The following is a 26,431-nucleotide window of genomic DNA, read 5'->3' as shown; positions in this document are numbered from 1 at the left end:
CTATGTTTTGATATCTTACGTTTTGGGCATGTTTTTGCCCATGTATGCTGTACTAGAAACTATTTAAGTAAACGAATATGTTTTATAGAAGCTATTTAACTTATTGTATGTGCAATACCCTTGTGAATATGAACCCTGTATGAATATGAATGCTGTACACTTTGAATTGGAACCTTGCATAAGATGGTTTTCCAAATATAACTTACAACTAAATACTGGGGTGTGAGAGATCATACCAGAGGCAATCTGCAGTATGCCTTTCTCTTACCTTCTGTTTGGGAGAACCTGAATGGAGCAAAACCTTGCATTAGTCCCACTCTGGCCTAATGTGGCATATCAGTGTGGTTGTGCAGGATGCCTTGGAATTGGGGGTTCCAGGGTTTTGTTTTGCTTTAGATTAAACCATATACTGGCGAGAACAGATACAAGAAAGTGGATTTTTTAAAGGTTTGGTAGCTTGCCATATTAGTCCAAAGTAATCCTATATAGCATGGAAATGTGTTTGATTTAGATGCTATGGATAGAAAAGCGTTAATAAATGCTTTAGATTGTATGCTCTTACTTTTAAAATTTTATTTTCTAGGATCTCTCACTTATCCTCCCCCCACCCCGACCAAAAAGAAAGAAAGAAAAGCAAAAAAAGGCTATTATAAAATCAGTGTTCCAGGCCTGACCCATTCCATTCTGGTCTTTATACCTTCCATTCTGTTTTTTTCTGAACATATTCTTTAACACAAACTTTTACTAAATTCCTAGGAGTTATGTTCATCTAGCACCCTTCAAATCACCATTCTCTTGCCATGTGTTTACATTCATGTCAGTGTGCAGAAAACTGGCAACTATTACTAAAATCAAAATGTTACTGGCATTGTAAAATACCACTAGGTGCTTAAGCATGAATGGGGGGAGAATGGCTATGGAGGAGGAATTATGACCAATAATTATGTCCGCTGCATACCATACTATGCAGCCTACAATGCTGTGCCTGTTTACTTGGAAGTAAGTCCTTCTGAAATCAGTGGAGCTAGCTTCCAAGAAAACCTGATTAGGCTACTGCATGGAACAATCTGCAATGGGATGCACATCTTTTCTGGCTGATATAGGCTTACTTTTTGCAGATTCACTTGTTAGTGCTGTGGTACCACAAAAGAGAGAAAGTATGTGATGTGACAATCCCAGAAAAACCTGCTGTTTCCAAGAGCCCTAAACCCCAGTATACTCAAACTGCAGAGGCAGCCTTGCAAATCATGACTGTCCACTTATTCCCCACTTCTGTGACTATGCTGGCTGGGTCTTAGGGTTGCCACAGTCACTGAGAGCATTCCTGTACACAAAAGTCACAAGTGCACATTTTGAAACCCTCCCCTTTTTTGAGTAGGATTGGAAAGAGTGCTTGACAATGGAACTTGGTGCTGTTTCATGCATTTTCCCCTATTGTTCTTTGCACAGGAGAGAGTTAGGAGCATCTCGCCTAAATAAACACAATAAAATGTGTGTGTGTATGTATATGTATGTAGAGAGAGAGTGCAAATGAGAAATGAAAGAAACCTGTATGAAGTATTTTCTTTGTTTAATAACAGCTTATAAAATGACTTCTATGTAAATACTGTTGGACTTGGAATCTGGTTGTTGTTGGTTCTTCTTCTTCTTCTTCTTCTTCTTCTTCTTCTTCACTTGTGGCCTCTATTGCTGCCTTCAGTTGGCCTTCACTCACTCTAGAAATGATCCCAAAGTGAGGGAAGGGGTTTACTGAGCTATACAGAGACAGTCAGCCTAGCCAGTCAGCACGCATTGGTGCCAGAGAAAGGGGAAGAATATGGAGCTTTGAAATATGGACACCACGTAGCTAATATATCTGGAGAAAAGCACCAGGAAAATGGGTAAAATTTGTTTGAGCAATCTTCCTGCTCAAATTCCTGGACATTTTGTATCCAGGACAATCGTTTTCCTACATTCTGGACAGGACATCCAAATCAATCCTGGACATGATGTGGCAGCCCTACTGGGGCCTACTCATGTACAAGTGGTGAAATTCTGAGGCGAGAGAATGGAATGCTGCCTCATAATGGAAGGAACCCTCTAAAGACAGAAAACTAGAGCATTTGGGCGGCGGAGGGGGGAGGGATTCTAGCATTCTTTGCCAGCTGTACTAGTTTTCTTTAAAACAAACAAACACACACAGGAAAGCATTAAAAATGTTATTTCGCTCACCTGTAGCATTCTACCATTTCACCCTGGTGCATGTGGAGCCCAGCAGGCCTCCCTTTCTCTGCTTTGCTGTGAATCTTCCTTTCTGCTTCCAACTAGGCTATTCCTTTCCCTTCAGTGTTTCTGTCCCCCATTCCTGCCCTGCTGTGCTACCTCCTCCTCACTCGCCCTGCATAATCTGTCTAGGCTGGATTTTTGGTTCCCCAGTGCAGAAGGGTGTATCCTACCCACAGCAACGTTACCGTTACCCCCTTCCATGCATTACAAGATGATGGGAGTCATCACTAAGCAGTATGTTTAGTGATGGGAGGAAAATGTGTTTCATCTCATCACAGCTTTTCTGGGGGGCAAACGAAACCGACACTCTCACTTGCCTAGTGGCATTTCTCATAAATCAGGTGACCATATAAAACGGATGTGACTAACTGCATACTTAGAAAGGGGAGGGAACTTAACTTCAGAAGAACATAGCTGAATAACCACATTCTTTGACAGTTGTTCGCTCTTATTTGGTGCCCAAGAAAGCATCTCCATCTCAACAACCTGCTGTGTTTTGATCCTCTTCAGTCAGCTAGAATCAGAAGTTATGCAATCTATGGAGAATTTCGCCTGCTCGTCTTTGTATCCAGGGTAAGAATGCCAGGGCTTTTCCAAGTGGCTCCACACTTTGTGCAGCAAACACAATCGCTGTGTGTACACTGGTGTTACATTAGTGTCTCTCTCAACAAATTGCAAAGTGGGAACTATATACCTGCATCTTTAAACACTTGTGCACGTGTGCAGATGTGTCTGGAGATCTGACTGGGATAAGATTCCCAGACGTGCACAAGCAAAGATGCCATTCCCACCTTACATGTTTGCTGCATGAAACACCTATGCACTTGCAGCAGTTGTGGCACAAAGCGTCACACCCCTCAGAGGCACCACGAGCCTGTGCTATTTTCCATCTTTATGGAATACTTTAGACTGGGAGAATAAACAGAACTGATCCAGATTTCAAAGTGGAATGTCTCTTTCCATGTTAGCAATGGACCAAAAAACTGCTTGATGTCTATAGACAACCTGAATTCATGAAGACAATATTTTTCCCAGATGTTTGCTGATGTCTTCCCAAATTTACTAAAATAAAAAAATTAGTTGGAAATAGCACAAGTAGTAATGGGTATAATTATTATTTTTATCATCTTTAGAAAAAAGGCAAAATGTATGTTTTTTGCCTGTGAAATGATCTCATGCCATGCTAGAGATCATTTGGAAAGGGACTGAAAATAACCTCCTGATATTATTTATTTATTTATTTATTTATTCATCACATTTATATACCGCCCAAACTTTCATCTTTCTTCTAGATTTATACAAATCTATAGAGCTGCCACATTTGGAGTACTGTGTTATGGGAACTGTAGCTCAGAAAGGATTTTACAGAGCTGGAAAAGGTGCAGAAGAGGACAGCCCAAATAGTCAGGGGACTAGACGCAGGGATTCTCAGTGTTGGGTCCCCAGATGTCATTGGACTTCAACACTCATCGTCCCCAGCCCCAGTGGCCTTTGGTTGGGGATTATGGGAGTTGAAGTCCAATAACATCTGGGGACCCAAGGTTGAGAATCCCTGGACTAGAGCACCTTCCTTCTGAAGAAAGGCTATGTCTAGGGTTTTTTAGTTTAGTTAAAAAGGCAACTAAGGGGGACATAGTTGAGGCTTATACAATTTCCGGTATGCATGATGTAGAAAAAGTTGATGGAGAGAAGTTTTTCTCCCTCTCTCCCAACACTAGAACCAGGGATCATCTCATGAGACTGATTGATAGGAGGTTTAAGACAACAAAAGGAAGCGCTTGTTGATAAATTGCATAAGTAATTGATGAAATTCACTGCCACAAGACATTTTGATGATGGCTGCTAGCTGTCAAAGGGGATTAGGAGAGAAGTTTATCTATGGCTGCTAATTATTATGGCTATAGGCTACCTCCAGGTTCAGAAGTAGTGGAATACCAGCTGCAGTGGGGAGCAGGCATGTCTTACTCTCCTGCTTGTGGGCTACCCAGAAACAACTGGTTGGTCATTTTGGGATACAAAATATTTAAAAGAGTCTTTCTTCTTCATGAACCCTGCCGCCTATTAAGATCATCAGAGGAGGTCTGGTTACGGTTACCATTGGTTTGTTTAGTGGCTACCTAAAACCGAGCCTTTTCTATAGGGTTGCCACAGGGTTTGGGAACGTGCTCCCAAATGAAGTCAGAACCTCTCCATCTCTGGCTGCTTTTTATCGACTTTTGAAAATGCACCTGTTTTATTAGGCTTTTAATTTATGTTTATCATATTTTATATTTACGGTATATATTTTATATTGTAGCTTATGAAGTTTTGTTGATGGTTATTTTAGTTTTCAAATATGATTTTAGGTGTTAATTGTTGTTGGGTTTTTATTGTAAGCTGCCCAGGGATTATATGGCATGGCATATAAATAAACAAGCTACTTGACTATATAGGCCTTTAGTATGACCCAGCAGGGTTCCTCTTATGTTCCTGTTCTGCCAGCAGTGTACCAAGAAGGTCATGATCCTTAAAATTAAAACATTGCTTTGCTTTTATTGTTCTTTGCAGTGCATCAAACTTTCTTAGGTTACGGCCGCCATCTTAGAGGACACTTGAAAGGCTTCTGAATCAAAATGTCTCTCTCCCCCACCCCCCATCCCGCCTGCAACTGAACTATTTCCACTCCCCTACTTTTGACAAGTAGTGTTGTAAGATTAAAAGAAACAAGGGACCATAGCTCCCCAGATGCAGAAATTCCCTTGCTCAGCCCTGGTCCCTCAGTCTAAGACTAACTTAAGGAAGTAGGGTGGAAAGAGAGACCTCTGCCTCTTGGCCAAACTAGCTGTGATAGGAAATTGATTACTGCGTTTTTTAAAAGCTGACTTGTTTGTGTGTATGGAGAGTAACTTCCCCTCTGTGCCATTTTTATGAAGACAATTGCCTCCAGTCCCAACGCAGTTACTTGCTCTAGGAGGGAAGCCGCTATTGGTGTCAAAAATGACTTCAGGTGGGGATTGATTTTCATCAGGAGAACCACATGGGAAAAGGTTAAACCCTCTCCCCACCCCACCATGCTGTAGTCCCAATCTTCATGACCTCTATTTTCCAAAAGAATGTGAAAGACAGAAATGTGACCCTATTATGTCTCGTTTGATCACGAGATAGCATTGCAAATCCGCCTCCAGGATTGGGCTGACGTCTCCAGGATTGGGCTGACGTCTCCAGGAACTGGCATCAATCTCCAGGAGACTGTTGAAGCAATCCTAGAGATGTGAAATGGCTTGCTATTGTGGAAAATATTGGGGTGCAGGAAGGGGTGCTGGGGAATCTCCAAGAATAGCTTTAGTCACAGATGGCAACCCTACCCTGAGACTTTGGAGGGCAGCTTCCATTCAGAGTAGGCTGTACTGGGCTGGATGGACCAATGATCTGGCTCAGTATAAAGCAGCTTCATTTGTTTGCACACAGTGACTGTTGGTTGTCCATGAGGTACCATAGTTAAGCACTAAACCCAGGACTGCCCTCCCCTCCGCCACTAGGTGAAATAGGTGGCCACCTAGGGCGCCAAGCAGTGAAGGGTGCCAAGGGCCTGGGTCACGTGGGCACACCATCAGAGTCAGCCAGCCAACAGGGATCATCTCTGTCACCACAACCAGCCAGCAAGCCACAGCCAGCCAGTCTGGTGATGGATGACTGCAGGCGGGTGCATGCATCATCAGAGCCAGCCAGCCAACCAGAGCTGGTGACAAGGATTGCCCATCCAACAGGAGGTACTTGCCTGCGCCGGCAAAGCGGGCAGGGGAATGCCAAAGTCAGGCTTCGCCTGGGGGCATCCTCAATCCTTGGGACGGTCCTGGCTAAACCACATAAATGCATGTTTAGAGGCATGTACCCTATCAGAATTGCCTCTTGTTTTAATCAAAAATGGTCCTACAGGGGAAGGGAACACAGTTGGGAATGGGGAGATCCCCTCTTTTCCACATGGCATGCCCCCTTTTCCTCTCAAAAATCACCTCCGTGAAGTGGCAATTCCAATTTGCTCCCAAAGCAATGGTTTCTTCTGTTAACAGCCACTAGGATGAACATTGCTGCATTGTGGAAAGCACCCCATCTGCCAGCTACTGTACACTGGCTAAACTGAATATGCAAAATTGCTCTGATGTTTTAACTCACTGTAAGCACATTAAGAAAAAAAAAATACTCCAGAAACATTTGCTGAGAAATGTATTATTTTTATTAACTATGGGAATAATAAGCATCAGGACAACTGTTCTCATTATTGTAGATCTAATAAAAGTAAGTTATGTATTACTGAAATATTTATTCTTTTTACTGTGTCACATGTTTATACATTTTATGCATAATATATTTTATTTATTTGTTTGTTTGTTTGTTTGTTTGTTACCTTTTTAATACTGCCCAATATATAAATGGCGGTTTACAATTCTAAAACACAAAGAACCATTAAAACATTAAATCAATTAAAACCATTAAAAATATAGGTTAAACTTATTTAAAAACTTAAACTTTAAAACTAAGAACTAAAAGCCTGATTAAACAAGCACATTTTCAAATTTTTCCTAAAAACATCTAGAGATTGGGGAGGCTCTAATTTTGTTTGGGAGAGTGTTCCAAAGTCCTGGAGCAACCCTAGGAAAGCCCGTTTTTGGGTCGCAAATGAGATTTTCAATGAGACACCATGATGAATCCACTCACTGATTTGCTATCATAGAATCCACACTCAGAACACCTCAGAAACAACAGAACCAAGTACCCCATGGGTTAGAAACCCATGGGGGTGGTTGGCTCCCTATGTGCACTACATCACCACTTGCTCTGGGCCACCCCAGCACCCCCCAAGTGCACTTATGGGGCTGCTGAAAGCTCCATTATAGCTTATGAGGAAAAACCTTAAAGATGCGTAAACGTCAACAATTCACCAAAAATCAGCCCTCTGCCCAAATCCTTTAAAAAAAATCAGGTAGCTTCCTTGCCCCTACCTGGCACTACCACCAACCCCACACTGCTCTAGGCCACCCCTTTGCCCCCGAAGTGAAGCTATACATTTGCTGACACCTCCATGCTTCTTTATGGAGAAAAACCTTAAAGACACGTAAACTTCAAAAATCACTTAAAAATCAGCCCTTTGCCCAATTCCTTTCAAATAATTCTGATAGCTTCCTTGCCCACCCTAGGAACTACCACCCACAACACTCCTATCTACGACACCCCTTTCCCCCCGACGTGAAGCTATACATTTGCTGCAATCCTAATTATTCTCTATGAGGAATTCAAAACATTTTAACAATTCACCAATAATCAGAGGAGTGTCCAATTGCCTTGGGGTTTTTTGGGTGGTAGGCACCCCTGTCTGTCTACCACACAACCCGCTTTTGTGCCCCTAGGTGCTTCACAATAGGGGATATGGACTGGTTTGTGTCCCATTATACTCTATGAGAAAAATAATTTAAAATATTTCAAATATTCATAAAAAATCATAGGGGTGTCTTATTGCTTCGGGGTTTGCATGGTTGTTGGCACCCATGCGTGCTCCACAATAAGCAATAATGGGCTGGTTGGAGTCCCATTATATCCTATGAGAAAAAAATAAAAATATTTTTCAACAATTCATAAAAAATCGTACGAGTGTCCGATTGCTTTGGGGTTTGGGTGACAGGTACCCCTGGGTGCCAGCTACCATCCTACCAATTTTTGGGTGTCCAAACCAGTTCAAACTGGTTTGAATTCAAACCGAACCAGGGGGTGGTTCGAACAAAACCAAAACCGAACCACCCCCTCCTGGTTCAAACCCGGTTTGAATCCGAACCGAACCGGGTGAACCGGTTTTGTGCACATCCCTACAGAATAGAACCCTGCAATATATTATAGACAGATGGACAAACAGATCTAAATCTCCAAGTAAATAAATGGCTGATTTTTAAAAATGCTGGTGGCTGGAAGAAGCAGGAACAACTTTAGACTACACCAAACTGGGAGACATTTTCTAGGGAGTAAGTCCTATAGAGCCAAATTGTACTTCTGAGAAAACATATTTCAGCCTTAAAGCAAGATCATATGTCAGTAATGCACTCTCCACATCTGCCTTTGCTTTTGGGATGGACATTAGGGGATTGGCTTGGGGAATATTGTGCTACAAGTGCAGCATGAAGCTACAGTTTTAATTCTCACTTTACAGAAGCGCAATACCGCAGCAGTGCTGAAAGTCCCTACTGTGGAAAGAAGAACCTAAATGTGGGTAGCATTTCAGCCTCAATCTCTTGCTTGTGTGTTGCAGACTTGATCAATACAGAACACCACAACCAGGGGCTCCCCCTGGCAATATTGTGGTGGTTGTCCCTCCAAATAATGCTGAGCAAGAGCAGAAGAAATTCCCAAGAGGAAATGAAGCACTGGGGGTAAGATCTCCAGAGCTGCCTTCCCAAATTCCTGTGGGCTTGGGGTAGGGAAGCTGGCGGGGAGGATGTAATTCACAGTCAAAAAACGCATACACAATATATGCTCCAGGCTTTCTTCTTTGGGAAAATTTTAGATCCGTTCTGTAAAAGGTTATCATCTACTTACCTACCCTACACATTTTTAATAGATTACAATCTGTTTAACAGTTATGGCTCCCAGCCAAAACAAAACCCACCAAAAACTCCTGAGAACTGTTAGTTCTGTGTTAAGGACTTCCATCTAGAGTCCACATGTTCTGCCACACATGTACAGGTTGCCTTGTTTACTTCTGAAAGGGGCAGCTCTAATGCTTGAGTCCTGCAAAAGGGTGCAAAGCAGACTTTGCAGACCAACTAGTAAATACCCTTTCTTTGAGAATGCTGAGGGTTCACCTTAACTGCAAGCTTGAACGGGCTTCATTGCTAGATTAATCATTTAAGCTTTAATTGGTGGTCGCAAATGCAGCGGGTGGTGCTGAGATTTAAAGCATTATGTTTATTCCCTGAGGCTACTTTGGTTCTGGTGTGTTACTGTAACTGGGAAAGAAAATATGAAGCTGGCTGACTATTCCTTCTAACAGTGCCTGACATACCACACTAGGGTGCGTCAGCCCAGTACTGTTGTGTGGGTCAGTGGTGGCCCGTGAATGCACCGCTGGGGTGGGGCAGCGGGAGGCACCTTTAAGCAGAGGCGTAACTATAGGGGGGCAGGGGGGGCACATGCCACGGGCGCCATCTTTTCTGGCCACATGGGGGGCACCGCCATGACAAAAAAATTTTTTTTAATTTTTTTTAAAATTTTTTGTTAATACAAATGTTTCCTGCTCAGTGCAGCAGCGCTGCAGCAGTCAAGGGAGCACGTCAGTGCCCCCTCCCCCATGAGCGGTCCCTTCCGCGCCGCCCGTGCCCCCCCACATTGCTTTGCTGGCGCCTGGCGGCCAGTCAGTGGCCTGGCTTGGCGGCGGCGGTGGGCGCTTGTGAGGAAAAACCTAAGTATAATGTAGTATGTGGGGGGGGGCGCAGGGGGCGCCATTTCAGTGCTTGCCCCGGGCGCTGTTTTCCCTAGTTACGCCTCTGCCTTTAAGAGTAAATGAATTCGGTGCTTACCTCTGCTCCCGCCGCACCTGAACACTGTTCGGCGAAGCAGCATGCCTCCCAGCAGCCCCTGCAGTGGGCAATCGCCTTCGCCACTCACCTGGCTTCCCCGGAGCTGAGCCCCCACCAGTGGCCAGGTGAGTGGCAGAGGCGATTCCCCGCCGCGGGGGCTGCTGGGCGGCACGCTGCTTTGCCGAACAGTGTTCAGGTGCAGCAGGAGCGGAGGTAAGCACCGAATTCATTTACTCTTAAAGGTGCCTCCCAGTGGCGCGTTCACGGGCCGCCACTGGTGTGGGTGCAAGTTGTGTAATTGCACAAATTGCATAAATGCAAAAATTACACAAATGACATTACACAAGAGTAAGCCCATTGAATATAATTTGAAACATGTTTGCACATGTCATTGGGCTGACGTATCCTTGCATTGTATGTCAGCCAATGAGTTGTATCTTTGTTGTTGTTGTTGTTAATGTTTTTACAGTTTCTTCACTATCCCCCATCCCCAAAGCATCTATATCGACGCTTTAGCAACATGCAAGTTGATCTGTATGTCTATCTTTTTGCCTGTTAATCAAGCAACTAAAAATCATGCCACTGGTTAACAACCCTACTTTTGAGCATGCTAAATTGCACCACCCAGTTGTTCTAAATCAGAGGTTTTGAAACACCCCGCCCCCTCTTATTATATATACTACTTTTTGAAAGTCCTTTTGCCTCCAGGCATGGCTGCTATGTACAGGAGAGGGCCACTCACCCTGTAGCTGTTATTGTACTTGGGAGAGGCTTCTCCTCCAGTTGCTTCTTCCGCCTGGTCTTGTGTGCACTTTCCTTCTTTGTCCAACCTTGTTTGAACGGTGGGGTCCATCCAGACTTCCCCACAGATGGACCTTACTGTCAGCACACTGCCACCCCAGCCATCCACATGCACTTCTGGTGGGGTTGGGGCAAGGGCAATTCTTCCTTCAGGCAGACGTAGAATAACCTCCATGACCAAGTACCACCTTATTGTGAAGGACCACCAGTGGTGCTCACACAGTACCATTGGGCAATACTGTCTCATACAAGGTGCAGCTGGGCATACTTATAACATTAATGGAAAAATATAGTCCTAAAACCCAGCAGATGCACAAGATCCGCTTTGTCACTTGCACCATTGTGTTGTCTAGAGGCACAACATTGTTTAAACTTGTATTAGGTTTTGTGTGTGTGTGTGTTTTGGGGTGGGGTGGGTGGTTTTTTGTTTTGTTCTGTTTTGTTTGCATTTTTCCCTTCTAGAAACCAGAGATAATCATTATGCACTCCATGGGGGTTGCAGATTTTATTTAATAATATGTATATAATATGTTTTACTCTTTGTTCCAGCAATTTCCTTTATTTATTTCCATTTTCCTGTCTTCCTCCTACAGGCTATGCAGATTGTTATTGCAATGATACACATTGCACTTGGAGGCATATTGCTGTTTTCTGCAAAAGAATTTGTTCCCTTGACCATGACTGTCTGGTTTCCCTTCTGGGGTGCTGGGCTTGTAAGTAGAACAGACAGAACTGTTGATGTTCCATGCCCATAGCTAGTAATATGAAGCTGAAAGGTGTTCTTGAGAAAATGGTGAATGTGGGCCATCATTATCTGGTTTCAAATTCTGCTCAACCAATTTAAGTGGCTCTGGGCAAGTTAGTGAGTCTGTCTTCATCTATAAATATATGAATATTTAATGTCCTGACTTACAGGGCTACTGTAAGGATGAATGAGAACATTACTGTAAAGCACTTGGTAAATGTGACAAATTAATATAATTAATAAGGAAGCAACTTTTCATCTTGCTTTTAAAAAACCATTCTTTACCAGAATGTTGTGTAAACAGATCGAGAATTATGTGGTAACATAATGTTTTATGACTGTATAGATTTTTTAAAAATGATATTCTCCCAGAATATTTTAGTTACTTATTATTATTATCTTCCTTGTTTACACAGTCAGACAGGTGTTATTGACTAATTTGTTTTATCCAGACATCGAGTCCTTCCCAAGGACCTTGGATGGCTGAATTTTATTATCAATATTGTTGTTATTATTATAGATATTGTCACAAAATATAGGCTGTTCCCAGTACATCATCATATTATTATTATTGTTGTTGTTGTTGTTTTGTTGTTGTTGTTTACACAGTCAGACAGGTGTTATTGACTGGTTTGTTTTATCCAGACATCGAGTGCTTCCCAAGGACCTGGGATGGCTGAATTTATTATTTCTTGTTCACACAGTCAGACAGGTGTTATATTGTTATTGTTATATTATTATTTTATTTTATTAATTCAATTTTAATACTACCCTTCCAAAAATGGCTCAGGGCGGTTTTACTTGGCACAGCTGCCACAAATCCAAAGGTATCCCCTCCATCCCCTGCAAACTTTACTGCAAAATGCATAATGACATGGTAAGACTAACTCTGCAGTCCTATGCCTGTTTACCCAGAAGTAAGTCCCACAGTGTTCTAAGTCCCAAGTAAGTGTGTGTCGGATTGTAGCCTTACTAATAGACAGAAGTGCCTTGAGCATCCTGAAGTGCTTTTTATTCTCTTCCTCCCCCTCTGTGCCTTTGTTGTAGAGACTGGCATGAAGCCAAAGCAGCCAGTGAGCATTTGCTTGCTACCTGGCAGGAAATTATCCCATTGAGAAATGAGAGAGGTTGCCACAGAGGCCTCTGCAAAGCCTCTGGGGCAATCTCTTGTTTCCCAAAATGAGATGCATCTGCCAAATACTTCAACTTGGGCATTTTTCACACAGCAGGTTTTACCACAAGTTTAATGTGAGGTTTTACTGTGAGTTCAAAGTTGCCCCAAAAAACCTGATGCAAAAAGTGGATGTTTAAAACCCTGGATATATATCTGGCTACACTCTAACATGCAATGAAAAACCTGAATTGTGTGTGAAGTGCTCTCTGATAGCTCACAGGGACTTCGGGGTAAATCTGGCCAATATGTGAACGCACAGACACCCGTCCATTCTGGAGGAGATGCGAGCTAAAAGCCCTGTGAGAGAAGACCCCTGGGGAACTGTTGTATTCCTGGCCCATCAACAAGGAGAGTGGATGACATCATGGTGTGGGGGCTTCTTTGTCCTCCAAGCCAATTATTTTCTAGAGGCTGAGGAAGCTGGCCATTGCTTCCATACAGAAATCCACTCATCCATAGACATTATTTTTCTCAGCCACTTCTGCTTTTGGAGGTGTTTTTTTGTCAGTACTTTTTACAGCTGTGTAGATTCTAGAAACTACGTTTTTGTTCTTTTTTGTTCTTGCGGCAACTCCTTGTAGATAACACTGTCTCCTGCCCTGATTTATTCATTTTAATTTGGGTATATTTGAGCAGTGACACCTTATAAAGTGGCGATTCTCTTATATTTGGCAGGGAGAGAACAGCTGCCCCTATCCTACCCGAGCACAGCATCCCTCCAGTGGTTGTTGATGGTGTCTACCTTATATTTCCTTTTAGAGTATGAGACATTTTGGGACAGGGAAGCATCTTATTTATTTGTCTATGAATACTGCTTTGAGTGCTTTTGCTGAAAAGCGGTATATAAATATTAGTAGGAACATAGGAAGCTGCCATATACTGAGTAGACCATTGTTCTATCTAGCTCAGTATTGTCTTCACAGACTGGCAGAGGCTTCTCCAAGGTTTCAGGCAGGAGTCTCTTTCAGTCTTATCTGGAAATGCCAGGAAGGGAACTTGGGACATGCTCTTCCCAGAGCGGCGCCATCCCCTAAGGAGTATAACTTACAGTGCTCACATGTAGTCTCCCATTCAAATGCAAACCAGGGTGGATCCTGCTTAGCAAAGGGGGCAATTTAAGCTTGCTACCACAAGACCAGCTCTCCTCCGAGTAGTAGAGGCAGATTGATGTATGTTATGTATCTGTTTATATCATTTTCAATATACCACCTCGTATGCACATGCACATTTATGTACATTGAAGATAAGCTTATATAGTGGTTTTTTTAAAATGATCTGATATTTTAGTGCTTCAGTTCTTGCCTGTCTGCCATTAATTTCTCTCTCTCTATATATATAGTTCTTTATTTCAGGGTACCTTGCATCAGCAGCTGCAACAAAACCAGTTGAAGGTCTGGTAGGTTGATGACCTATATGGGTTTTGTCGGGGTTTTGTTTCTCAATACAGTCCGTTACCCTACTCCATAACCTATCCATGTGAGATGGAGAAATTCCCCTTGTGTTCATAAGCTGGAGATGCACAATAATGTTTAAGAAAATTGAGAGAGGCTTAACTTCTCATCATATATGTAAAGTTTATTTTGTCCTACTGTCATCTCTGGCCAAACAAATGTTGCATGTTATTGAAACGATCCAAAACCTGTTTACCAAAGACAACACTGGTAGGATGGTATACCTGCAAGGCACAGTCCTCTTTCAAACAGCTTTCAACTTACTGGGTGGGGGTGGGGGGATCTCTCTCCTCAGTATTCTAAACACTAGTTCAAAGCCCTATTCTGCCATTAAGCTCACTGGGTAGCCTCTAACGCACTTAACAAAGTTGTCATTGAGAGTATAAAATATAATGGGCTAAGTCCCTGGAAAGAAATATTTGCTAAGAAGTTAAAATAAACAGAGTCTTGTAACACCTTAAAGATTAACAAATTTATTATGCCATAAACTTTCGTGGGCTCTCGTCTACAAAAGCTTATGCCACAAGAAACCTGCTTGTCTTTAAGGTGCTAGAACAACAGTGGGTTGGGTTGGGTTTCTGCTACAATAGACAAACACTTTCTATCAAGTGCTTTGTTTCAGAACTGCACTGCCAAATCTTCCATATTTGTGCACCTGTCCTGGGCCTGTTTTGTTCTGTTCTGCTCCTGAGATCTGTCTAGAGGGAACACAGTGACCCTCCCCATGTGCACAGTACACTCAGTCTCCAGGCAACTTCCTCTGCCATGCTTCCACACAGTCACAGATGGCAAGCATGAGGCTCTCAGTCAGGCCTGGGTCCCAGGATCTTTTCCCCAACAAATTAATCTCACCTTTCTGTCTCTGTTTCAGGCGGCAGCCAGTCACATTTTTAATAGCTTCAGTGGCCTTGGTGCATTAGCTGGTATATGTCTTTTGACGATTGATTTGATAAAAATTTTCATCTTAAACCATCAAGAGGTTTCCATCCCAGTCATGAATGCTATTGGCTTTTTATCCAAATATATTGTCGCTTTACCCTGTGAAGGACTGCCTAATCCTGCAGACTACTGCAAGACCATCAAGGCATATGAAACAGTAAGTTCCTGGATTCTGCTTGGTGGGTAGGTGCAGACATGAATTCAACACCTTCGCCTTGGTTATAAATCTTGTAGGATGAATCATTAGAGGCCCAAGGCTTTGTTTTTTGGTTTGGAGAGTCATCTGAGCTAAATGAGGGTTTCTTCTTGTTATAGAAAAGTTACCTGGACCCTGTAAAACCACAGGAACCAGTGTAAGGGCAGGTGTTGGCTGTGGATAAGTAGTCATATGAAAAAAGTGTCTTTTTGTCATATGAAGTCATATTGAAAAAAAGGGCAAAAGGTGTCTTTGACTCCTGCCCAAGGGGAGATGATACTTTTCTAGCCCACATAATTAAAAGGGGGATGTGCTGAAATCCTGACGTATTTAGTGGACACCCTGATGCCCTCCTGGTGCATTCCTTTGTGGCATGGGAGTGGTGGTCTGGTTTGTCTGAACCACTGCTCTACAAGTAACCCAAATACTAGTTTAAACTAGAACTTGGGTCATGTGTAGAACAGCGATTCAGATGAAACCCCCTCCATGTGATAAAGAAATGTGCCAATAGGACACCAGGATGGGCCTGCCATTGGCATCTCCCCTTTTTAATGGTGTGGGCCAGAAAAATATCATGATTAGTTTTACAATGTTGTCAAGTTGTATGGCTTGTGCAGGATTGCAAAATCTAGTCCTGTAACAGAGCCTATCACTGTTCCCAGACTTTCTCAGTGATGCCAGTGAAAAGGGCCTCAGTAGCATGCTGCTTTTTTGCCAGTGCTCTCCTGCTCTCATTCTGGGAACCCACTGAAGTCCCACAGGCCTCCTGTAGTTTCATCTTCAGTTTAATCTATCTCAGTTGTTATGAGGATGGAATGAGGTTGTTATGAGGATGGGGTTGTTATGAGGATGGAAAATGTGTGTGAGAAGAGCCCTTTTTTCTGCCCTGAGTTCCTTGAATGAAAGGAGTGGGGAGGGAGAGAGAGATGACTCTATGAAGCTCCTCAAATGTGGGGGAAAGCTTAGGTTTTCTAAACTGGTAAATAATGTACACATTGATATTAGGAAGGATCTGAGCTAAAAATTGTCAGGAAATTAATATCAGTGTTTGGATGAAACTGAATTTCACAGTTTTATGTGAATAAATTGACTAATTCTAGAAGACCATGGGAAAGTCTTGACAAAAGGAAATTTTCTGAAGATTTGAGGCCTGCAATATATGTGGCCATGCTTCTGCAAACTGACAATAATTTCCCTTTGATTTCCTCTTCTATGGTAACATCGGCATATGACTGTAATTTTATCACTAAAACCCTACAGACTGCAATTGGAGGAGGGTAGAATAGCCACGTGGCACTCTGGCGAGTTAGGCATTTTCCAGATGGTGACTTATTCCTGAATTGGTCTAATTAGGGTTTTGGGGAGTTCAGACAAGGGAGGGATTTACAGTGCATGCAGTATAGGAGCAGCAGTGTGTTGTTCATATAGCCAATTATTATTTCATTATTTTTACATTTATATCCCACTCTTCCTCCAAGGAGCCCAGAGCGGTGTACTACATACTTAAGTTTCTCTTTCACAACAACCCTGTGAAGTAGGTTAGGCTGAGAGAGAAATGACTGGCCCAGAGTCACCCAGCTAGTATCATGGCTGAATGGGGATTTGAACTCGGATCTCCCTGCTCCTAGTCCAGCACTCTAACCACTACACCACGCTGGCTTTTCTTCAATGGCATACTTCGCCTTGTTTTCATGACCATTGGCCCTTAATATGTAATATAATTGTCTTAAAAGGCATTTTCCACTGGGGGCTTTATTGCGGGAGAAAGTGTTGTCGGAATGTGAGTATATAAAATGTGTATAAATGTGAATAGGAGTCAGTACTCTTCCAAAGTACAACGTTTAAAAGATGCTTAGATCACGCATCAAGGGCCAGTTGTCATGAAAAAAGCCAGAAAATGTCATTGGCTGTATGAACAACACATTACTGTTATCATATTGAAGGCACTGTAAATCCCTCCCTTGTCTGAACTCCCCCCCAACCCTAATCTTAGCTAGGTTCTTATTCTCTGGGAGAGTTGTGAAAACAGCAGTTTTCACAAGAAAAGTTTTCAGAGAACACTTTCTATGTTCTCTGTGAAATTTACAGCACTTCCTCGCACAGTAAAGCCCCCACCCCGTTTGGAAAAAGGCTTTGGGCCTTCTGACAGTTGCCTAATCCCCACTTTCCTTTAATCATTCTCCTGCATGAAATTCCTTGGGTGACTGCTCCTTCTGTCTCTCTCCAGTGTCTGTAAAATTCAGAGTAACAGCCCTTGGATTATGGTTTGGGAGTTATTAATACCTTTAACCGGCTTTATTATGTGATACAGGGGATGCTATCGGTGATGCTGATCTTCACTGCCCTCCAGGCTGTGATTGCTTTTTCCACTCTCCGCTCTAACTCGGTGAGTATCCAGCTGCTCACAACAATGTAGAAATGTAGCAGAGTGGAGTGTGCTGGGGGCTATTTTATTTTATTTTAATTCTGAGCCATTTGTATGCTAAGTGGCTTGCAGAATGTAGGACTACAGCACCCGCCTGAATGCTTACAAAGCTCATTTGTGTGAGTCCAAGCATTCACATTCATCACTTGATGACTGCAATTATCACCTGACAGTATGCATGTGTGAAATGGCTGTCACTGAAATGGCTGGCACAGAGCAACAGAATAAACAAGGCTTCCACCTCAAAACATAACCAATGGTGGTATAGTGAAGTGACTAAAGGAGGAGCCCTTCACACATGAGGCAAATCTCTGAGCCTCTCCCTGCTGCTCTTGGGCTGAATGTGGGGTTTTGTAGGAGAGGCAATTGTAATAATATGTGGATTCTGGCAAATGTAGGGTTGTGTGTTTTTTTTTAAAAATTAACATGACAAAGTAAGAAGGGAAGAATCTTATTTAAGGCTCTTATAGAAATGCCTTAAGAAAGAGAGGCAGGAAGCCCCTGATGGAAATCTCATCTCAGTTACCAGCTCACTAGAGAGCCTTGGGCAAACCAAGATGTCTCAGCCTTCCCATCTGTAAGGTGGGGAATCATAAAATTGTCATACAGTAAAAGTAAAGCCATACCCTCGAGTTGGTGCCAACTCCTGGCGACCACAGAGCCCTGTGGTTGTCTTTGGTAGAATACAGGAGGATTTACCATTGCCTTCTCCCGTGCATCCCGTATGAGATGATGCCTTTCAGCATCTTCCTATATCGCTGCTGCCCAATATAGGCGTTTCCCATAGTCTGGGAAACATACCAGCAGGGATTCAAACCAGCAACCTCTGGCTTGGTAGTCATACCAGAGTTGCTATAAGGATTACTGAGATAATATATGTAATTATAAAATCCTTATGCCTATTATTACTACTTTTCCATGGAGGCAGTTCAGATGATCAGCTGTTAAGAGCACACAACAAATGGGCTCCAATAGAAGAGAGTGAGCAAGGAATGCCCTAGAGGGAAATTGCAGCTGTGCCAGTCAGACCACAACAAGTCTCTGTGGGTCAGCCCTTAAACAGGCAGCTTTCCTAGCCATAGAGACCACCTTACCATCAATGGGAGCTTTTCCCCAGCAGGGTGAACAGCAGCTGGAGCTGCCCCTGTGGGTTGAAACTACAGCAGGACACAGTTAAAACTCACTGCAGTTTTAACTTAAACTTGCTCAGAGAGGAGAGGGGGAGAAGCAACAAGCCAGGGAGTAATCTTCACCTCTGAGATTTTACTCAGCTTTTTGAACCTCTCTCCCATTATGGTTAATGTCTAATGGTTTTTTCAGGCAGAAGAGAAACGGAGAGAAGAGATAGTGAGCCAGCCTCATGGGGAGGGCAGACCCTCTCTTTTCTTTGCTCAGCACTGGAACAGCAGCCCTGGGCTAGCAAATGAACATTCAAACTAGTGCAGGTTGGACATGCAAACAGAATCCTGATTGAAGCAAGAGAGTTCTAAAGGTGTTTCTGCACAGAAAGCTTAAAGTGACAGATGACATTATCATCTGCAAGGACTTAACCAAGGAAGGGAAAGGTGAGAGGAAATCTAGCAAGGAGCAAGTCAGTGAGTTGGAAGACAAGAGAACTATGGTAGAAAGATTGTAGCAACAGATAAAGAGGTAGGTGGAAGGTGGCTTTTTTTTTTTCTAAGAAAGAAAGAGATTAGAAAAGAAGCAGAGACAGAGAGATATACATCTGAGTTGCTCTGTAAGTTGTAAGCTTGAGGGTGACCAAAAAATGTGGTGGAATTTCTGGGGATGGTTGTAAGCAAAGGTCAGAACTTTAGGGTGAATACAGGCACACACTGTGCAGCAAGAGAACACTTGCCATGGTGCAGGCAGACACACAATTCCTTGTCCAAGATCCTGCCAGTTTGCAGCAGAAGCTGGATGTCCACGGCATGGATTGGCTTGTGCCTGCAATATCACCCACCCACCCTCCCAAGCAATTCTGTCGCTCTTATAAAATGGATTTTCCTTTTTTAAAAAAAGTGATGAATGGATAAACATTTGGGCTGTACTTAAAAAAAAAAGTTTAAAAAGGTAGACAACCACTGCCTGAAGACTGTGGAAAGTAAAAAGACTAAAATCAGCACAGGGATCGCTGATAAATATACCTGACTAATGTTGTGGTCAGAGTGAGGGAAAGTCAGGCTTCCTTCATGGGCGATTAAACCAAGGTGAGCAAGGCTGGCTCACTAATGAGACTGAGTAAGGCAGCTGTTCGAGGTGGTAGATTGCCCACCACCTGCCACACTGCTTCCCCTAAACCTCACCTGGGTAACTTTCACACCTGGTTTTTAGTTTGCATCTCCTCCAGAATGGAGATGTGCATTCACATATTGGCCACATTTACCCCGAAGTCCCTGTGAGCTATCAGGGAGTACTTCGCACACACAATTTGGGTTTTTCATTGCGCGTTACATGGAGCCCAATTTATATCTGTAGTTTTTTTAAAAAAGAACTTTTTGCATCGTTTTTGGGGGGCAACTTGCATTAAAGCTTCACAGAAAACTCGCTGTAAAGCCTGCTGTCTGGGGAAATTCCTGGTGCTGTGACACACATCATCCACAGCCACTACCATCGCCACCAGTCATCTGCTCTCTCCTGCCTGTCTTGTGCTGCCTTTTCAAAGGGTCGTGCAGCAGAGGAAGTGTCTTTGAATCACTTCCTGCCACTCCATTCCCCACTCTGCAGAGCGGGATGGGGATGAGGAGGAAGTAGCATATGCTGAGGCCGCTGCCACCGCCGCCACCGCCGCCACCACCAAGGAGTGGTGCGAGGGGGAAATCATCTCTTCTTGCATGTGGTGGTGAGGAAAGACTGGTATTTAACACACTGCATACCAAGGAGATGAGGCAGCCGTTCACCATGCTGCCTGAGGGGACGTGGAAGTGAGTCCTCCTCAAACTCTGTAGATTATAAGTGTGCTTGCCTTGAAAACACTCAGAAAGGGAACATGAACAGTGTTGAAGGTATGGAATGGGATGGATTTTGTATTTTCTTCCAGGATAAAACGAAGAAAGACAAGTCGTATAAAGACAACGAAGAACAAAATGTTGCATTGCTGGCACTCTCACAGCGGCGCGGCGCTGAATTCACTGCCCCACCACAGTATGCCACTACAGATGCAAACAGGCAAGAACTGGTTGACCTAGATGAATCCAACCCCCAACTTCCCTACCCAAGTATTCAGTTGCTGGGATGTTAACTTTAAACATGAGTTTCACATGCACAGTCCTGACTGCTGGGGTAAAGAAGGGAACCAACCCTACGAATAGCATCTAGCAATAAAAATAGTTCCAGACCCAGCAGGGGATCCACACGCCTGCTTCTGTGTGCACAGTAGTGCCGCTGGCAAGATTGGGGCAGCTGTCTTGTGACAAGTTGCCACCTTTTTAATATGCAGAAATGTAGCAGGTATCGCTTCCCTCCCCCCCCCAGGAGATAAAGGGTGGGAGAAGCTTCATGTGCATAATTCCTATGTGCCAAGCTGTTGCTGAAGACACAGAAGGGTCAATTTTTTAAAAAGTTAGCAATTCTATTAATGAAACCCAAGTTACATAAAGTTTAACAACTGAACTTCCTTTTTGTAGATATTCAGAACTTCCTGGGAACTTCCATGGAAACATGTTTGAGAATCAGTAAGTGTCCTGTGAAGGAAATGTTTTGTTCATTCTCAACATCAGTTAAGAATGAATAACAGGCCATATATATTGTTAAGTGCTCCGCACTGCAACTGATAAATTCCAGATGCAATGCTACAGTGCTTAATTGTCTTTGAATGAGTGAATGCTGGTTTATTTTTTCAATATTTGGTTTGTCTACAAATGCACAAGCAGAGTGGAAGCAAATAGACCCTCTTACATCAATCAGCCTGACAGCTGATCCTGCGTTAAATTCCCAGAAAACAGCTGTTGTAGTTCTCCAGTGCTGCACCCCAATTTTAGATAACTCCAGATAGAAACTTCCAGAACTCATGCTTTTCTCCCAAATTTCAAAACTAGCTTCAAACTCCGCAAGCTGAAAGGTTTCACCTTCCACTTTTATTGATATTACAATCCAAAAGGGGAAGAGAGATTGTCAGCCATCAAGGGACATTACAGTTCTTTCATGTCCCTGATTACTGAGTGCCCTCAGTAATTGGATCAGTTTCTATCATAAAACAATAATCTGCCTTTTTTGGTCTGTTTTCTCTCTAGAAGAGGCTGTAACTGAGAGCTGGGAATTATAAAGTAGTTGACTCTTCTCTAAGAACTCAGATTAATTTGGGGGACTGAAATTGGATTCAGTTGTGGATTGGCTTGAGGTGGAAGGAAGCTGGACTATGAGGACAGACCAGCATAGATTAAAGAAGTTGGCATTTCTATGCAGAGGAATAAAACAAAATTAAGATGTGCCCAACAGACGATGGTGTGTGTCGCATGAGGCCTTGATGGTCTGCCTGTGGGCTTCCCAGAGGGGGCCACTGTGGTAAACAGGGTGCTGGACTAGATGGACCTTGTCCAGCAGGGCTGTTCTTATGTAGTCTGGTCCTAAACATTGACTCACAAATATAGTCCGTGTGACTTATTTCTAAGTTATAAGCATGTATGCCGTGAGGCTGCAAATACTATTTGCAGTCTGGTTCACAAAAGTTGCAGCAGCACTTTGGCCTTGTACCAATATAACATTATTAAGAGGCTCAAGAGTGGAAAATTAAATTTGAAAAGGTATTTAAGAATACCTTATTTTGACCAATTAGGGACTCATTGTCAATCGAATTGAATAAATAATAATGATAGGAAACCTTGTGTACATGTTAAAAACTAAATTCCAAAGTTCAAGTAAACATAGTAAGGATCAACAATATATCCTCTCTCATGAATAAACATAAGCATTCTAAAATAAAGCAGAGATTTGATAGAACATTTTATACAATCATATATAAGAGAGAACAAGCCTTCTTGCCTCAATAAATAGCAGCATTGTAACTAGTAAAGATTTACTAGCTGACGTACAGAACAAAGATTCATTTTGAAAATGTGAAAAAAACATTTCATATTTACAATGCGAGTCCCTAACTGGTCAAAGTAAGGCATTCTTAAATAAATATATTTTTCCAATTTAATTTTCACTCCGGATCCTTTTAATTATCAAGCAGTGTTTGGTTCAGTACTATTTCTCGTCTTGTGCTGTCAATATAATATTATATTGTAACATAACATACCTAGTTGTAGCATCCAGACAACTTTCTTTCTGCTCTTTTATAATGATTTGAAAAGAACTTATTAAAAATATAGAACTACTGTCTCAAAATTGAGAAGTGATTTTCTAAAGTTGTATGTAAGATGTAAACACAAACACACCAGTGAGTTACAGTGAAATATTGTACAAAGAGAAATGCATTTTCCCCATGTGATAGGCTTCCCCCAGTAAACACAGTACCTTCCTCATCACCCTCACATTCAAGGCAGCCTCTTAATATGGAGCTTCTTTTTCTTTCTTTGCAGATATTGCAGTAGGAATGCTTCTTCATCATGTGCTCTGTGAAGGCTCAGTCATTTCCATTTTTCTTTGCTACTATGTTTGATTGTACACTTTCAATTTTCTTGTTGTTAAGTTCAACATCTTTATGCAGCAGCACCTAGTTACTTTATATTTATTCTACTTTGTTATTCATTTTGATCTGCCATACCTACTGCCAGAGATCGCTGAAGCCTCACCCTGCAGAGATGGCTTCCTTCCATTGCAGGAAATTTGACGACTTGGTTGTGTGGGTGGAAGGATGTGAATTTTCCTCTATGTATAGCCTTCTCTTTTCTGTTCTTTTGAAATCTGGATTTCCTTTCCCTTTTAGAACTGCCAGGGACTTTTACACATATGGCTTTGAGCTCACATTCCCTCCAGAATGGAGGGTGTGAGTCCACATGTCAGCTGGATTTACCCCAAAGTCCCTGCGAGCTATCAGGGACCAAGACACACCTGATTCTGCTTTCCCCCAGATTAATGCTGTGCATTCCAGCTTGGCCCGAATTATGTCCGGGGTGAAAAAATCCTCTATTTGCGGCAGCTTTGGGCGTGGCGGGGGACCAAGCTTTCTGGTATGCCCCGCTGCTTCTCCCGCAACGTGTGGAGGGGCCATTGCCATTAATTCGGCTTTTTTCAAAACTCGCACTTTTTGCAAGGCTAAATGAAGGGGAGTTTGACAGCTGTTTCGGTATGGTCTGCTCTGAGTGATTTGCAGTTGTGAGAGCTGACCGGGGAGGGGTTGTGGCAGATTGGTGAAATTCTGTGGAGGGAGTCCATAAGGGGAAGGGGAGGGAGAAACTCCTGTGTTAAATGCAAGCACAAATGGGAATGCAAGATGTGGGTCTTCATATGCTTTCAACATGTGCTGCTACTCCAGTCTTTCAGCTATGTTTATTAATTCATATATGAGGCTTTGTCTTATTGAAGCCTGGTCACCACAGGAACATAGGCTTTACATATGCAGATGTTGTTGGAGGATGCCTGGAACTTAACAATGGAGACTACAGGTTCGATGTAACCTGAGCCCTTTGTGTCTGGGCTGATTCCATGAGACTGCATGTTTCTTCATCACAGAGAGAAAACAATCATTTCTACTTTAAACTTCCATGGCCTCTTAAATGGTCTGGGAGGTGCTGAAGACAGTCGCAAAGGCAAGTTCAAAATGTCAGATCCGGCAGGTTCAGGTTAAGCATTCTGTTTGATCTGGCTGCTTGGCAACTTGTCTCACCAATCTTCCACAACTAGCTGTCAAACTAACAACAACAAAAAAGCCTCCTCCTCTGGGATGTGATTGGTTGGAGAAAAAACCCAGAGCGAGCTGTGGGAATACACACAGGAAAAAGATCCGCAGGGAATGCTATGTGAACTAATCACCCAAATTAAACAGCTGTGAATCTGCTATGAAGCAGATTTGCTCTTTGGATACCACAAAGCATGAAGCCAAAGCTGGATAACTCCCAGCAGCTGCTAATGTTGTTGCTGGAAGCATCTCCCCACAAAATCCATGCCTGTCTTAGCAGTTGTAGATTGGGCAGGCTCCTAAAATGGACCCTAAAATTTCTATACCTGCCTCTGTTAGGTGGATTATGAATTGGTAGGCTAAGGCGTAATGCTGCTGTGGTGATGAGAAAAAACACTCTTCTGAATAGTGAAGAACATGTTGTGTGTATGCAGTACTAAGGATGGAGTAATAAGATCATGTCCATGCTTCTCTGGATTATAGAACCATAGTGGTGTTTGGAGTACATTGTTGACTCTGGGCTCATTAGATACACGCCTTCATGAAGTAAGCATGGTGGACATCCTCTACTTGCAAGGCCTTTTCAATAGTGGCACCAATTTTGTGGAATGCCCTCCTGTTGGAGACCTGCCTGGACTCTACACCTACACTGTACCTTCAGGAGCCAAGCAGTGGTCCCTCTAATTTTTTTCATCTTTGTGCGGAATGAGTTTTGTTCTAGGCGGGAGTATCAAAGCCCTGTGTGTGCAGATGCATTCAGAGCAGAGCGGGGCTTTCCTAATTCAACCTGAGTGGGATCTAAATTTACTGAGCGGACATTGAAAAACTTGTGAGCGCATGCACATCTTAGATGGAACAGTGGAGCCAAACTAAACTGTGTCTTTTTAAGTTACCTGTTTGGCAGTGGCTGATGTTAAAACAAGTTGTTACTGATAGATGGTTTTTGTTGATTTTTTTTGCACATGCCGTTTGTGTGGGTTTTAAAAAAAATGTTTTTGTTTTCCTAAGCTTCTTTATTTTTGAATGAAATGTGAGGTGATGTTTTAGAACCAATAAACTTTTATAATTGTTTTTGTTGCGGATTTTTAAATCTGAGGGGGAGCCAGTTGGGCAGGATAGAACTATAATACATAATCTTTATTCATTTTGAATGTTTGAGTGGTGAATGCTGTGAGGCAAGATATGAGCAATTTGAATCAACTCCATATGCCACTCTGAAAATGACTTACTGGGGCCAGAGCTGACACATTATTATTATTATTATTATTACATTTATATCCCGCCCTTCCTCCAAGGAGCCCAGAGCGGTGTACTACATACTTGAGTTTCTCTTTCACAACAACCCTGTGAAGTAGATTAGGCTGAGAGAGAAGTGACTGGCCCAGAGTCACCCAGCTAGTATCATGGCTGAATGGGGATTTGAACTCGGGTCTCTCCGGTCCTAGTCCAGCACTCTAACCACTACACCATGCTGGCTCCCATATGATGACCATGGCAAATGTGAGGGACTTACTTGGTATGAATACAACAAATATTTATATACCACTTCAACCAAAGTTCCCAAAGAGGTATACATAGATATAAATAAATAAAATGGCTCCCTGTCCCCAAAGGGCTCACAATCTTTAAAAAAAAGTAACATAGATATCAACAGACACTGGAGGGATGCTGTGCTGGGGATGGTAGCATCTGGTAGCACTGTCTGTGTCATTTCTCAGTCCTAGAACTGTGTCTCTTAAACCAGTCTTTAGCTGCAAGTACAGACGTAGCACTTCTGAGCCACCTAATGGCACAGTGGGAAAATGACTTGATTAGCAAGCCAGAACTTGCCGGTTCAAATCCCCACTGGTATGTTTCCCAGACTATGGGAAAAACCTATATCAGGCAGCAGCGATAGAGGAAGATGCTACAAGGCATCATCTCATATTACGCGGGAGATAGGAGCGTTGGTTTCACTTACCGTGAAGTCTTCTTCTGGTTCTTGTTGCCAGGGACATCTCATCGGTTATCCCTTTCCACCAGCTCCGAGACAGGACAGATAATCTGACTGGAAAAACAGATACGACACGCCCACTCGGGGCTGTTGGGGATAACCCTGTCCCAGTTCTTTCGG

General features: G+C 42.8%; 1 protein-coding gene across 1 annotated transcript; it reads left to right on the top strand.

Annotated features, from left to right (window-relative positions):
• The first annotated feature begins 2,732 nt into the window (after positions 1 to 2,732).
• Positions 2,733 to 25,389, top strand: LOC128341048 (B-lymphocyte antigen CD20-like). The gene is made up of 9 exons (XM_053287082.1): positions 2,733 to 2,838; positions 8,540 to 8,660; positions 11,201 to 11,320; positions 13,866 to 13,922; positions 14,849 to 15,073; positions 17,424 to 17,498; positions 20,578 to 20,705; positions 21,164 to 21,211; positions 23,060 to 25,389. Exons 1-9 carry the CDS (start codon positions 2,795 to 2,797, stop codon positions 23,097 to 23,099), a joined length of 858 nt encoding a protein of 285 aa, XP_053143057.1. The 5' UTR covers positions 2,733 to 2,794; the 3' UTR covers positions 23,100 to 25,389.
• The last annotated feature ends 1,042 nt before the right edge of the window (positions 25,390 to 26,431 follow it).

This window comes from Hemicordylus capensis, chromosome 1 (assembly GCF_027244095.1).
Source record: "Hemicordylus capensis ecotype Gifberg chromosome 1, rHemCap1.1.pri, whole genome shotgun sequence".
In the NCBI taxonomy this organism is placed as follows: Eukaryota; Metazoa; Chordata; class Lepidosauria; order Squamata; family Cordylidae; genus Hemicordylus; species Hemicordylus capensis.
This window is presented reverse-complemented; position numbering and strand designations above follow the sequence as displayed.

What these genes read in the sequence shown, in the direction of transcription:
- LOC128341048 (XM_053287082.1), top strand. Translation starts at nt 2,795, where the DNA reads ATGCAATCTATGGAGAATTTCGCCTGCTCGTCTTTGTATCCAGG. An exon ending in GAGGAAATGAAGCACTGGGG is followed by an intron (nt 8,661 to 11,200) that starts GTAAGATCTCCA and finishes TTCCTCCTACAG; the next exon opens with GCTATGCAGATTGTTATTGC. An exon ending in GCCACTACAGATGCAAACAG is followed by an intron (nt 20,706 to 21,163) that starts GCAAGAACTGGT and finishes TCCTTTTTGTAG; the next exon opens with ATATTCAGAACTTCCTGGGA.